Source organism: Manacus candei, unplaced genomic scaffold, assembly GCF_025592945.1.
Source record: "Manacus candei isolate 608988 ecotype Guabito, Panama unplaced genomic scaffold, ASM2559294v1 h1tg000017l, whole genome shotgun sequence".
In the NCBI taxonomy this organism is placed as follows: domain Eukaryota; kingdom Metazoa; phylum Chordata; class Aves; order Passeriformes; family Pipridae; genus Manacus; species Manacus candei.
The window spans coordinates 16,626,047-16,641,728 of record NW_026138065.1 but is presented as its reverse complement, the minus strand read 5'-3'; the positions used below and the strand labels follow the sequence as shown (position 1 = coordinate 16,641,728).

Here is a 15,682-nt window from a genome sequence, read left to right as displayed (position 1 = left end):
CAATGTAGGCTTAAACAGTCTTATTAGTAAATACTCAGTTAATAGAGTGAGTTGGATGACGCATTTTACATGTGTGGAATATATACTGTATATAAAACTGATTTGTCATAATAGCTGGGTGTGATAGGAGGTGCTGCAACATAGAGAACTTGTTATGCTGTCTGGTTGGGGACTTGCGTTATATAAAATGGAAATACAATGTTAGCTGAATTTTCAAAATGCCCATCTGTGAGTTAAGTGTTTAAGGCTTTCAGTGAGAAGTATTTTAGGACTAAAGTACTGGACTTTCATGGATTTACATATATAATAATATCAGGAAATTATTCTTTGAGTGTTGGAATTATATTAGCAATGCAAAGTTAATTGCAGGATTATTCTTAACATCATAGAGATGAAGGTGAAAACCTTGCAAATGCCCATAAATCTGTTTCTGAAAACATGTGGTTTCTTTCTCTAGTGGCCTTTGTCAAGCAAATCCACAGTGCCTATCTGCTAACTGATGTGTAATGAAATAAAGGTTATGCTTGGTCATTTGCTTTGTTCTCGATTTTCTATTAGGAAGCTTTTTGCTTTTTTTCTTTTTTTTTAAGAGAGGGGACAGATTCTGGATGAAATTATTTACTCTAATATCAGGAAAAGAAAAAGATGATGTTCAGTTCAGTCAGAATTTTTGATTTGGCACCCACCTTCTAGAAATGGAGAGAAGATGCTCATGGTCCAGTTCAGCACTCCCTGAGAAGTTGTTATACAATATAAAGTACAAATTTCCAGTACCAAGAAACAGCAGTCCTTAGCTATGATTGCTTTCCTTCCTTTTTAAGAAGATATAAAAACTTATGCTTCCATTAATATTTAGTAATTGCTTACTTCTGTAGCCTTTCTTATTAATTCTTGCTATTTGTCTGCTTTTCCTCTTGTTCTCTTGATGTAAAAAGTAGTGTATAAAAAGTAGTGTATGCAAAAGGTATATTTCCTGTCAAATGGGTCTCAGCAAAATTATGTTATAGCAGTACAATTATTTCTAACTAGGTAGAACTGTACAAAAGGATGCAGTTTATAAGAGGAGTTGTGGCTAATTTGTGTGAATGTGACTGGAAGAAGTCATCAAAATCCTAAGATTCGGGCATAGTTATTCAGCTGTCATTTCCTTTGGTAGCCATGATTCATCCTTTATGGATGGATGATAATATACATCAAGTTTCACAAAACAGTGCTTAATCACTTCTAGTAGTAGTGTACCTGTCTTATTCATTGCAAAGATTGTATGGTGCTGGCTTAAAATTGGGACTTAGAAGCACAGTGCCTTATTTGTTACAGGGTATTATAACCATTCTACAAGTGATTGCTATTGGGGGCTTTCCTACAGGTTTCCCTGATACAGAGTGAGTACCTTGCCAAGCACTTTGTTGATTTTAGTAGTCCTAAGAGAAGCCTGTATATAACTTGCTTTCTAGATAAGTGATAGACATAAGAGAGGTTTAAATACCAGGAAACTTGGGATGAAGGCTATAATGTAGGTAGGTGATGTGCTTTTCTACTAACTTAAGAAACTCAAATTGTAGCTGCTTCTGGCTTAAGTTGCAGGCTCCAGATCAGTTACCCAAAATATAATCAACTGTAAGAAATTTAAGGGATTTGTTTATCTTTGTATAGTAGCCAAGATACAGACTGACTAAATTATTTTTAGGATGATGTTTGAGAGGATTCATTCTTAGTCTTTTTGGGTTTTGGCTCAAAGAAAGAGTTTTTATCTAGGACAGTGTCTACAGGAAATGGCACTCTGTTCCTTAACTTAGTTGATTTTCAGAAAAAAAAATCCTCTCTTAAAAATACATGATTCATGCATACAACTACAATTTGCAGATAACTTGGTGAACCTTTTTTGGTGAAAAAGAACGTGGGAAGATTTGCTTTGGCTTAGGCAGTTCTTTTCCAAGGTAGAAGGACTTACTAGCGCTGGACTTGACTTGTGTCATACTTCTGCTTTGAAAATGAATACCATATTTTTAATAATTCCTCATCCCTTCTGTGTTCTGTTTTGGCCACTTAAGTGATAACATTTTATATCCCTTATATATCCCCTTGCTTGCATGATGGGCATAGTGTTTATGCACTGGAGATTCAGGCCTTTGAGAATACAAGGTGTTACTCACACCAAAGCATGACAGAATCCCTTGGAAGCATTGGCGTTATGGCACGTAACTTCTGATTATGTGTTGCACTGCAATGGGTAGGTAACTGAAACAGACTCCCAACTGCTGTCTTTTCCAAAGAGAACAGGCTGTCTATCTTCAGGGTATTTTATTCAGTTCACAGTCTGCTTCTGAGCTTCTCTGAGAGAGGAAGGCTTGAAGCATACCGGAAAGACAGACTATGGATTTGAATTGCCCTGTTACACCGTGCAAAGACTGTTAACCTAAAATGTGAAGAATGTTTTCCTGTTTACATGTAACTTTTTCATAATGTCTCTATTAAAAAGTGGTAATATCTTACGTTTCAATGTCTTAACCAATGGGTGGTATTAATTCAGGACTTCTTCTGTTTTTAAACTAGAAATTATGGAAAAATCGGGTGAAGAAGGAATGCCTGATCTTGCTCATGTTATTCGTATTTTAACTGCGGAGAATATCCCTAATTTACCACCAGGAGGTGGTTTAGCTGGCAAGTGAGTACAGTACTAGAAGTTCTTGAACTGTTGAATTCACTGAAACTCTTTTGTTTAAATATTTGAAAGCTTTCTTATTCTAATAGCTACACTCAAATCAAGTTTTTTTATATTTGAAGCTAGTTTACCTTTTGCAGTATATAAACATTTGTATCGCTATTCCCATTCCAGAATGATAAGAGGAAACACATTGTTCATATTCTGGTACATAACCTACTAGTTAACTATTTCCGTATCTCCATTTTAAAAAATAAAAATAAATGTATTCTTGGCTTTTTACTTCTTTACATTTGTTAAAAGCTATTAATAACTTAATGGGAAAATCAAAATACCAGATGAGTTTTCCTGATGTCATGTTCTCCCAGCCATCTAGTGTCCATTATAAGTTTGGGACAGTACTTACTTGCTCAACAAACATGCTCATAAGAAAATTGTTTTTCTTTGTTTAGTCTGAAACTGAATGTTATATAACCAAGAATATTGAACTAGGATATGCATTTTACAAGTTAATTGAAATAAATATTCAGAAATTACATTGGTTTTCTGGAGAGGCTAATGGTGTTGTTCTAGAAATTTATATTGTAAGGATTTTAATGAAAATAATTTAGAATTGCATATACAATTGTTAATCTAGAATTCCCCAGAGAGTAGGACTCATTATTGTTCCCTGGTGTAGATCATGTTGTTTCTGGAATATTTGGATTTTATAAAACATGAAGTCCTATCTTTTGAGCATTTGTGTATACATCTGTTTTCATTGCATGCACTTATTAATAAGCACTGTTTGCCATGACTATATCTTTCTGGCCTTGAAAGTATCTATATGTTGTGGGCCTCTTTCTCCACTTGTGTGCATTCCAGGCATTCAGAGAAGATGTGTGTGCCTCTCCTTATTGGTGCCTCCCAACTACTGTGTTTTGTTGTTTTGCTCGTTAATAACTGCATCATGTACTGCTTCATTATTCCAGAACCTTTGCATATAAAGTCTATTTTAATTTGTTATCATCCAGATTACATTTTTTCATGAGCTTGATTGAGAATTTGCCTTTTGATGCCTTTCTCTCCATTTTATATTTAAAGTCCCTTGCCTTCAGGGAGTGTATTTGCAGTTTCTTGCAAGAGAATATCATACAGTATTAAGTAACTTGTTCTTGGCCTCCAAACTTAGGACAAAGACAGCCAGTGACATATTTAAGTTGACTTTACTTGCAAGATTGAACTCCTAAATGGAAGTCTTGAAAAAAAACACTGTTACACAACACCAACTTACATACTGTGTAACTTAAAATTTTTATCCTAACGAGAGAATGTTTTTTGTCTTGAGGTTTTTATCCTATGATGTTACCAGGTCATGAAGAACTCACACTTTGTCCTTCCATTTGAACTCTAAGACCTGGCTCAAACAGGTTGCAGAAAGAGCTTGTCTGTGGCTGACAGCCGTGGTTTTAGCACCAGTTATAGTTGCTCCCGATGTATGTCGGAGCTGAAGAAATGCAGTGCAATGTTACTGTGACCAGGAATATATTTGCAAACCTTAGGAACCTCTAAAGTAGCCCCACTTCTGTTGGTGTTACATGCTTCTTGAAAGCTTCTCACTTGTATAGAAGCCCCTACTGGCTCATTCTTTGAGACAAGAGGTCTGCAAGTGTCAGCTCTGCTGTGGTCACCCAATGGTGCTGTTTTATCCTTTAAAATCTTACTCTCCAAAGACTGGCTTCTGACTTGGCTCTGATCTTCTTATAACTTCAAGTGCCGCCTCAAGAATGATCATTTGTTGCTGAAGTAAACAAAAGTCCTGAGCAACCTGGGTGTTAGTACCACTCAACATCTTGCCTCCTGAGTTTTACCATCAAAGGAAATCATGGAGAAATACACTGTTCAAGGAAAGAAAAGTTATTTAAAAAGACTGAATAAGTCCCAAGGAGCTGAGTTTCAAGTCTGATTTAAACCCTCTGGCTATCTGCTGCTTCTGTGGCAGCCTTGCTTGGACTGTCCGGGTGTTTTCAGTTACATTGGTGTGAGGTGCTAAATATCTGTAGTACAGACATTTGGTCAGAATTGTGCCATTCCTCCACCACTAAATGGGGAACTAAGTGGAGAGAACCATTTCCTGTATCACCTGTGAAAAGATTCAGTTTCTTTTCTCTAGGAAGATCTTCCATCAAGGCTGATGGATCCCATACTAACTCAGCCAAGCAACCTATCTAGATTTCTTAAATATGTTAAATATGTTCAGAAGGAGCCTCATCAGATTTGTAGCATCCTCATTATTCTAGGCTAGAAAGTTCTGTCGCATCAAGAGCCATCACTATGTAGTTGAGACATTTGCTGCTGTCTTCATCTGATACCCTTGTGCTCTTTGTTTGGAGGGTTCAACAGTTGGTGCTTACTTGCATTCTGTACGACAGTTTTTCTAGATCTTGACCACTTCCAGACTTAGGAGTCTTAGTTCATGTAGCCGTTCTTTTTTGTTGAAACTGTCAGTAACTTTGATCTTATTTATTATAGTTGTTTGAATGTATCCCAGATTTAACTTTGATTTGAAGATGTAGGTACATAACCTTTTTCTCAGAAGTCTGTTTTTACCTTGGGTTTTATTTTCTGTGAAGCTTTTTGTGCTTATTTTGCCTGCCTGTGAAGGTCTGGCCATAAATGGCACTGCCAGAATTAGTCTAGTTAGTGGCTTTTGGGTTCTAATTTCTACAGTGTGAATAGACACTAGACAACACATCTCAAAGGCTGTATATTCTGGGTACCACACTTCAAAATATGTAATAAAAATGTGGAAAAACAGAACTGTCTTCAAGTTCCACATCAGAAATAAGGCATGAAACCCAGCAATCTTGAAGAATTTTGTTAAAATTAGCAAAATATAGACTTAAATGTTACTCTTGGCAAAATCTGAGTATGCAGCTCTAAAGACATGAAGAGATAGACCATGGGGAGGGTAAGGCAAGCAAATGTTTTACTTTGCTTAGTCTTTGCAAATCCTGACCAATTGCTAGATCCTAAAATATCATATTGAAAGTGAGTAAAGACACTGAGAGTGGGCTTCATCTTTTTAAAAGGCAGGTTAAAAGAAAGATATCTTCAACACTTTAAAACGTCTGCCATGCTCAAACTTTTCTCATTGTTTTGAAATCCTTTGTTGTGCTTAACTTTTTTTAAACTTCTTTTTTTAGGCGTAATATTATTGAAGCTGTGTATAGTAGGCTGAATCCACACAGGGAGAATGAGGGGGTAAGTTCTCATTTTGATTGCTATATCTCTTTGTTAATGTGAACATCAAAGTAGTGTCATACTTTAAGCAGAAGTGTACATCACTGTCAATAAAGTGTTATAAACACAGGATATGTATGGTAGCATACTGATAATATTTACCTTGCTTTGGATGGATTTGATATCGAAGTTCATCCTCAAAAAGACAGAAAAATGACACCCTATTCTGAAGGCTTTTTAAACATCTAATTGACTACTGTTTTCTCAGTCAAACCTCTGAGACAAAAGTGCAGGGTTTTTCTAAATTATAGTTCATTATTGTAAGAAATTATGGTCAGCAAATTCATTACTTAATTAACTATATCTACTGTCCAGAAATCTAGTACAAGAGGGAGCAAACACACTTCCTGTTGTCTTCTCTATGTGTGGAAGACCTTGGTACACTGAATATAATAGATAATGAGACTAATATTGACAATTTTTTTTTTTAACATTTAACTGTCTTTTCATATCCCATATGCACTGATCCAAGGAAAATGTAAAGTGATTTTAGTTTACGTCAGTTCTGATTTCTGAAATGGCTTAGATTTCCTACTGAGTTGAATTTTAAATAGTGTGTTGAAATATGGTTTACTGTACCTTTAAGCCTGGTTATTAGGTGGCTCTTAGTATAAATGAGTAATAACTGGTGTTCCTATCAATTATGTTTAAATTTGTTTAAAAACTGTGGAAAACTGAAGAACCGATAAAAACCATCAATGCTTGTACACTTTATTTCCTGTACAGTTTATGCAAAGTGATCTGTGAAAGTACCATTCATTTTCCAGTAAATCCTTTGTAATATTTTTTTCTTCTGAGATGGCTACAAGGCCCTCAGTCAGGTAGTCATTACAGTGAATGGTGTTGAGGAGATGTCAACTGCTACTTGAAATACCTCAGAATTATCAGTTGTGCACCTTGAGATTGTAAATACAGTCTCACCACAATTATTATTGTGTCTTTCCCATTGTCATCTTCTCTTAACTACCTATATTTGAATTATTCTCTTCAGTTAGAAAGCTCAGGTGGGTGGAAGGGACCACTATTCTGTTAGAGTACAAATGGAGAAGAAATCTCTAGCTTCTTAATTTTACTAGAATTTGTTCCTTTTTGTAGTTTGAAAGTGACAGAGTATACATTTTTCATTTTGCTTTCAAGAAACTGTGCAACAGTACCCCAAAACAAGCTAGACAAAATTTTCCTCTTTTCACCTTCTTTAGTCCTTCAGGAAACTCTGCACCTCTATCTGCCTGCTACTTTTTTTTATATTTAGCCAGAACTTTTCTTGCTTTTTGGGGAAAAGTTACTGGTTTAAGTGGTTTATTTAAAAAGAACAGTCTAGGTTTTACAAATTGATTGGTATTTTAAGAAAAAAACCTAAAAGTTTGTTCAGTGATTACTTTTTAGAAATGTCATGTACCATGGTTACATTTATGATGCATCCAAGTCCAAATTTACTTTTCAATAGCCATGCAAGCTTGCTGAAAGTCCTAACATGCAGTACAGCAGCCTTTTGTCTATTGGTTCCTTTCACAAAATGTTTGTGCATCATCCATTTTAATTTAGTAAAATGAGTTAGCTGACCTAAATATGCATTTTACTCATAAAAGAATATACCATTAACAGCTTTGACTTTTTTTGCCATTAAGATCCCTGGTAGTTGGATTGGCATTTAATTTGGCTTCTTTAATAGGAGATGTGAACACTACACTCCAATCTGCTTTGTAAATTTTTCTTATGTTGATATATAAGTGCAAATCTGAACAATGATGTTTTATATAGACTGGATTAAATTTTAGTGTGATCTTGTGATGTCATTTGCCAGTCAGCACCTTTTCTTCTTTCCATCCCAAGTGATATTGACCCAGAGCAGTTTGAGAGGATGATCTCCTGCTTGGTGAAGGATGCAAGTCCTGTTTGCACTTTCCCAACAAGTTATCTTGCCATCCTTGAAGTGGATGAATTTAGCGGGCCTCATTTCTGAGGTGATGGAAGCATGATTTCCTTGCTGGTCTTACTCAGTTTCAGGTGGTGATCTTGTAGCCTTCTGAACTGAATGCTCTAGTGCCTGGGGAGGATAAAAGGTGAGGAAGTTGTTCAGTTACTCAGCATCAAACTCTTCAGAATGTCTCCACGCATGGTAATGTTGCTACAGGTCTCACAATTTAACAAGAAGCAAAGATAAGAAGGAAACATATAGTACATCTCAATGATGACACTGCCAAGTGAGATTGAAATGTAGCTAATAATGCCCCTGTTTAAACCAGGAGGAAGCAAGAGCAGATCTTCCTATGAAAAATTAGGAGCTAGAGACAAGGATGCTGAGTCTGCAGAGCACAGAGGGGCACTGACTTGCACTTGAGTATCTTTCCCCATGTGTAGTTAACAGTGCACACATGTCAAGTGTGGGTGTTGTGCAGAATACTGCTGTTACTAACTGGAAGGGAAAGTCTGCCTGTAGCAGCCATCTTCATCTTACGGTTGTAAATAAGGCTAGAACTATTTTTATTACTTGACAAGATAATGTAATTAGTTGCTAAAATATTAATGCACATGTGTAACAATTAAAAATCCCAAACAAACACAAAACCAACCCCCTCAAACAATTAATTAACTTTTGCAGTTGAGAATATGACTTCCTTCTAAAAAGTACACTTTTTAACATTTTACAATTTAAAATAGTTACCTGAGTTCCTATGATGAACTGGATCATAATAGCTTTGCAAGTAAATTCTTAGAAAGTGTATAAATTAAAACCAAGCTTGTATCTCTTTCTAGATTGGCTTTGTTTTACTCAGCACTAAATATTTCAGGTAGTTTTGCACTTAGAAACTTTTTTTTTCATCCAAGCTAGGGACTGTAGAGTAACTTCTTTCCGTTCTTCACATGTGCCTTTTATGAGAATCCTTAACATAGAGCCTAAATACAGAGATGTTGAATAGAGCAAGATACTGAAAAGTGAAAGGGTCCTTACTACAGCAGTATTCAGAGATCACTGGTGTGTGGCTTTAGAGTATAGCAGTCCTAAACTTTTCCTGCTAGGCATCTCAGAGTACAAGTATTTTGTAAATCAAGGGCTGGAGAGAGAGCCCTGCACTGGGGTCACAAAGAACAGCTTTACCAGTGTTTGAGCAGAGGGACTTCTGCTGTAAGTGTTGTGGCTTGTGTCTTTACAAATATGAGTGAAAGTACAGAAATCTGTTATGTATTGGGGACTGGTGCTTTCAGTTCTTTAAAGGGGATTTAAAAGGACTTATTCATAGCCAAATAATTGTTACCACTGTAATGTTACAATACCACTGAGCTGTTCTAATGTGTAAAAGCACTACTTTTTCTCTATGGCCACTTCTTTGACCATTTTTATTTTTTGATGTGCCCCTAAGACTAGGAGAATACTAACCAATTAGACTACTTTACTGTATATATATATATATATATCGTTAAACACAAGGAACAATGTTAAAATTAGAGTGGCTGTGTTAATAGTTCCAAGTGGTATTTGTTTAAAGCTGCCTTTGAGCATCTTGTTTGAAATCAATCATGTTTCTCTCTTGTTTTTACTAATAATATACTCTGGCACTTTGCTGAACCAAATCATGTGTCATTAAGAGCTGCTACACATTAAAAAATGTAAATGGACACAATTGTTACACTTTTCTTACAACATTGTAAATCCAGTCCTTAATACATGCTAGCCCTTTTTATACACATATTTTAATAGAACAGAACTTGTGTAAAAATTGTGAATGCTCATGCTGAATACAGCTAGCACAAATTTATTCTTGTTTTTATGGTCATTAACACTTAAGTTGAATTGAAACATGAATGAAGACAAATTCTACCTTGCACAATAACCAGAGTTTTCAGGGACCTGTTCTAGCCACACATCATTAGAGAGAAATCTCTATCTATATAGTGTGTAATATGTAGAGGAGGCAGTTTGTGTCCTACTGTTGTCTGTGGGGTTTCTTGTCTCTTAGCAGTGGGGGACACAAGTGAAGAACAAAACAGCCTGCCATAGAATAGGGTGCAACGCAAAGCAGGATGTGAGCTTGAATATCAAACACTAACAGTACTGTTAATTCATCTCCTACTAGCATTTGAATTGTTTAGGAGTCTCAGGCCTGCTATTATGTTACTTATTGCTTTTACTCTTCAGTGTTGCATGGGAGCAAAATTATTCACTTCAATCTGCCAAAGGAGTTTTTAAAGATCTTGGTATTGTGAAATGTGGAAATTCAGTGTGTGTGTTTGTTAATGTCAACCTCAGAGCAAAACTGATGGAATAGATGAAATATAGAATTTCGATATGGTTTGAATTTTTAAAAATGAGAAGTCTTCAGCTGTGCTGCCTTGTTTAGTGTTAGATAAATATGTAACTCGAGTTTTTTTTCTTTGTCAAAACCTAAGAAACAGGATGCATCTATATCCTCATGATATTGATGCCATGAGTTTTCACTGACTTTGTGCTGATAAGGCATTAAACCAGTCCCACTTCATACATTAAAACTGCCTCCTCTATCTTGCTCCTCCTCATTGGACTCTTTAAGAAAATATTGAATTCTTGAATATTCTCTTGAATATTTTCATATTTGAATATGAAAATGCTAGTACATGGGAGTCAAAACATCTCAGACTAAGACCAGTAAACCACCTTGAAAGTATGTCTCTTATTTATGCAACAAATTAAACTTAGAGGGACAGCATTATATGCAATGATATTAATTTTTGTGCTAAAATTGTCCCTTTTTTAACTTGGACTGTGCTAATCAGTCTTGGGGCTTCTGTTCCAGCAACATTACATACAGCATGCAAAGTCTTACTGACCCCAAAATATTTTCTTAATACTGCTATTAGGCTTGTAAATGAGTGACAGCAATACTTGTAGTTAGGAAGCTTTTGGACTACATGACAGTAAAATGAGGTCAGCATGAGAACAGGGCAGTTTGAATTGTGCCTGTAATGTCTTGGAAAATCTACCAGCTTTCAGAGGTGCAGTTCCATTTGTCTAGCTTGATAAGTTGCTAGATATTAATAATTTAAAATGTACTATTCCCTTAAAGCAAAAGTACTGCTTTAGCACTTGAAAGTGAAAATACCTAGTGTCAGTGTCAGAGCACTGTAACAGATGCGCAAGTCTATCACAAAGAAACCAAAAAAAAACCCAAAAAACCAACATTTTTTTCAATGGAAGGCTTGTAACCAAATACGTCCTGTGCTGAGGAGACTTCCATTCCTTAACCAGGGCTCGCTTCTCAGATTTTGTGCTGTAGGTTCTTAGGTTTGACTTTAAATAACTGTTCTACATGCTAATTTTTCTAGGCAATACACAATCTGCCAAAGGTGTGTCTTATGTTGTTCAAATACCATCACTCCTGGTGCTAATGGGTAGCTGCTTGCTTTTTTTCCGGCAGCATCATGCATGTGAAAAGCAGAGGTTGTTTACTAAAACACTGAGCGTTTATTTTGAACTAAACTGCTATCAGTAGGGTTAACTATTCTCTCAGTTATTCACAGAACTGCGTTGCTATTGGTTGTGCAGAAATTCATAGTTAAATATATTGACCTGGTGGCTAAAGAAGCTTAAATTTTCAAAATTTTCCACTGACAAATGAATAAAGTTTTGGGGAGTATCAGCTACATTCATCAAAAGACATTTTGAATAAATATTGAGTTAATTGTGAGGAGATACCATGACTGGCTCACAATGAAGTGAAATTATTAAAAATGCTGGTTTAATAGTTATAGTTTCTTAAGCTGTGTTGTATCAAAAGATGAACATGAAATATATCATTCTAAGATGAATATTCCTAATGAGGGGTTTTATATTAAAATAGAGCAAAGCCGATGTTTTCTCAATGAGGAAAAAAATGGGTTTGGTTGTGTGGGTTTTTGGTTTTGTTTTGGTTTGGGTTTTTTTTGTTTGTTTTTTTTTTCATGTCGTTAGAAAACATTCCAGTTTAACTACATGATTTTTTTGGGGTCTTGAATCTTAACACAAGGACCCCGGCGCGGCCGAGGAAGGCGGAACGCAGGGCAAGTTGGTGGAGGCGCTGAGGCAGATGAGAATTAATCATAGGGGGAACTACCGCCACCTGCTGGAGGAGATGCTCAGTAGTTTCAGGCTGGCGCAGGGGCTCGGGCCGGAGCGCTCGGCAGAGCCCGCCCCGCCCCGGCCGGACACCCGCACCGCCCCCGGGGACCGGGACCGGGACCGGCACCGCCCGCCGGCAGCGCAGCGCCCGGAGGAAGATGCGGGGAGCGATGAGATGAGCGACAAACAGACATAAGCTGTTACGTAGAGGATTTAACGCTTCGCTTCACTTGGCGTGTTTTCCTTTGTTTGTATCTCGACATTTGTCACGTCTATCCTAGAAGACCGCTCGGTTTTACTCTAGTTATTTGTACAGATTGTTTATACAGAGCACTTATTTCCTTAGAAGTTCAACGGCTGTGGTATATATAGTAATTGCATCTTATGTTGTGTAGCAAGCAGTTAACTTGCTATTTGAGATTTTGGTTTTGGTTTTGTTTTTTTTTAATCCTGTGACACCAACAACAGGAATCTAACATGACAATGCAAAAATAAATTTTAAATTTTTTTCTTTTAAATACATTTTTAAATATTTTTGATGGTATATGTTCGTTCGTTGTAAAGCAATTCACATCTTAGTTGTATCTTTCGTGCAATTTAATTGAATTATACAAATTCTTTAGTCTTTTTTTCCCCCAGCATCATATACTGCATGTTTGTGTTTGAATTGTGTATAGTTTCTCTTACGACTTAAGTTACAAAAGCGATTACATTTTAGGTTGTCACTTATGTGTTTGATTTTTTTTTTCCCCCCCAATATAGATTGTATCCACTGTTCATCGTAAATACCAATTTTTCTAGACAATTGTGTTATTAAATCCCAGGTTGTAGCACAACATATATCCAGAAATGAAAATGTACTTAGATTTAGCACCTAGTGTCGAGTTATAATAATTTGTGTTCAAGCGAAAATAAAGCATATGCTGTGGAATAATATTTGTATGCATATTGACTCTTTTAAGCAAGTAATAAACTTTCTTTGAAGTGTTATTGCTCTGACATGACTCTGAAACTTTTCCTAGCTTCTCACATTAACTCATGACATTCATTAGTTTCTACAAATCTTTGAGTAGTTTTTGGTTTGGATCATTCATCATAATCCTCTATTTGGGCAACGTTTCTCATGTTCGAGTTACATATCAGCCATGTAAACGAATACACTATTCTACTAAAGCTTGCCTTCTACCAAATCTGTTTCTTGTTTTTTGGGGTGCAACACATATACGTACATGCATTTTGGTAGACCAGTGATAACACTGGGAATTTGCAGTGGTGGTAACTCATTTGCTAATAAGTGAAATCTGGAATTCTTGTGTCAATGGTCAGTTCATAATATATAACATTATCAAAAAATATAGTTGTTCAAAATAGGTACAGATTTCACCGCCTTAATGAAAATGAGCCTGTGGGAATTTCTTGCGGACCAGGAATACCTGAAGAGCTGAGCTCCTTAGTATTTTCTAGAATTTTTTTTTTTGTTTTGTAGTTCACAGAGGTAGTATGTATTGAGAGTTGTGATTTAGTACAATTTTAGATAAATCTTGGGGTTTAAGTCTTTTTTGCTATAATAGCTTCAGTGGATTCATGTTTTATAAAATTAAGTTCCCTCATGATGTTGACAAACAGCAAATATTTGTGCGTGGAAGCGGACAGGTATGGAAAACAAGGAAAATATTGTCTGTCTTACACTAGTGTTCTTAATTATGCCACTGAAATCCAAAGTGCAACAAAATGTTTTCGTTTGTATTGGTGAGTAGTAATATTTCTCCTCTTCTTTTCCTGTAGGGTGCTGGAGATCTAGAAGATCCGTGGTAGCCTTACAAATCTACTAAAATGCTTTTGATTCTGAAAGGGGGAAAAAAAACTTTTAAATCTGATTTCTTCAATACAAGGGAAAAATTCTGGTGGATTTCCAACATTTTGTGAAATGGGCAGAAAGATATTAGAATTTTCCATCATTTGTTCATTTTTGTGTTTTCTGATATTGCCACTCTTAGCATTGCCTGTACTACAGTATTTTTACCAGCCTCAGGCATACTGATTACATCTGTAATGAACTTTGGCCCTAAAAAGGAAGGAAGGAAGGAAGGAGTCTCTCAGCAGACCGGTGTATGTACCTGAGGTGCATGGGATTGTAGGTGTACTCTGAAGATACACTTTGGCCAAATGAAACGTGCAACACACAAGCATGAGAGAGTACAAGTAATTGAGACATTACTTATTTCACTTTACCGAGTTGGAAGGCTTTGCAGCTCTGTGGCTTGGAAGTAATTTTAATTGGGCAATACGCTATCAGATGTGTATTTTTTTTTTTTTTTTTTTTTTTTTTTAATTTTCCAATTTTACCTGTATTACCAGACCGTTGGGTTTCCCTGCGGTGTCCAAATTGTGATACATTGCCTACTGCTTGCTTGAAGATAAGTGTATTTGGCAATAATATATGAAGATTCTAGGCATCTAAAACCAGTAAGAATTTTACGCATGTGTACAACACACCCTTAAACTCTTGCTAGAGAAAATCTTTTAAAAAAACCAAACTGGTGAATTTATAGTTAGTAGTGACTTGCTTTGACATCTCTCACAGCTGCAGGTTTTTTTAAAAATGCTGAAAATTTGCCTTTATTATAATGTAAATTGTGATTATTTTTTTGTTCTGTATGTGGTTTTCTATAGTTTTTTTGATTTTTTTCAGCTTAAGATACAGAAGTCTTGTGTAATATGGGTATAATTTTTAATTGTTTGCATTATTTTCAAAGTTCAAATTATCACTTTGAGATTACTATAAATACACTTAAAATTATCTATTTTAAATTAAGAAAATATTAGAGATATTTTCATGGGTTCGATGACCTTTCATTTTATAAGCAATGGGCATGGTACAGAGTGGCTGTCATGTAAGGTACTTGAAGATTCTTAGTTTAATTCTATTTTTGCAATAACCTTGACTTTTTTTCTGACTTCTTTGAGTTGTGCATGTAATGAGTCCAGTAAATGCTGAAAATGGGGAAGAGTAAAGTATTTATCTAAAATAAAAGCTATTGGGGAGGGGAAACAATGAATGTATCCATCTGTACATGATTTACATGCTGTGGATGCCTTGTAAACATTTTCCTATTTGTTTAAACTGTGTTTCAGCGAGGATGTAATTGCCCTTGTGTGTAGTTTTAAGCTAATGACAGTCATCAACTGGTTTTGTGTGAAATGAAATTCATGGTATTTTTCTGTAACTTTATCCCCATGGTGAGTCTGTAAAAACCACACGCTCTTTCATACTGGTGCCGAAGGCCAGCTTTCCCAGTCATTTTGATTCACTGTGTATCTGATTTATTTTTTTTTTTTTTTTTGGTCTAGAGAGGATTATTGCCACAATATATTTTATTTATTCATTAGATTTTAGCCTTGTAAGTTAAAGTGTTTTAAATGATGATGTTAACAGGTATTTGTCCCTTTACTGGTTTTTTTGGGGTTGTTAAAAGATAGGGAATGAAGAATGCAAAATGGTTTATTGTTCAGACTGTCCGCTCTGGTCCAACCCTGTACTGATAGTACCTTCCCAGTATGATATTGTGATGTTTCATACAATACAGTGAACATAACCAACTTGTTATCTTCAATAAAGGATTGCTAAAACAGTGTGACATGTTTTCCATTTTCTTGACAACGAC

At 35.8% G+C, this 15,682-nt stretch overlaps 1 protein-coding gene across 9 annotated transcripts in view; it reads left to right on the top strand.

Annotated features, from left to right (window-relative positions):
- The window catches only part of PPM1B (protein phosphatase, Mg2+/Mn2+ dependent 1B), a 62,324-nt gene extending 46,672 nt beyond the window's left edge, over window positions 1-15,652 (top strand). For 5 of the 9 annotated variants that reach the window (XM_051783765.1, XM_051783764.1, XM_051783763.1 and 2 more), the window contains 3 exons: window positions 2,554-2,665; window positions 5,848-5,905; window positions 13,803-15,652. In XM_051783765.1, coding sequence (XP_051639725.1) covers window positions 2,554-2,665; window positions 5,848-5,905; window positions 13,803-13,832 — 200 coding nt within the window. In that variant the 3' untranslated portion in view covers window positions 13,833-15,652. Of the gene's footprint in view, window positions 1-2,553; window positions 2,666-5,847; window positions 5,906-11,925; window positions 12,954-13,802 lie in introns of those variants that run through there. The other 4 variants (XM_051783757.1, XM_051783759.1, XM_051783758.1 and 1 more) reach the window with 1 other exon arrangement.
- The last annotated feature ends 30 nt before the right edge of the window (window positions 15,653-15,682 follow it).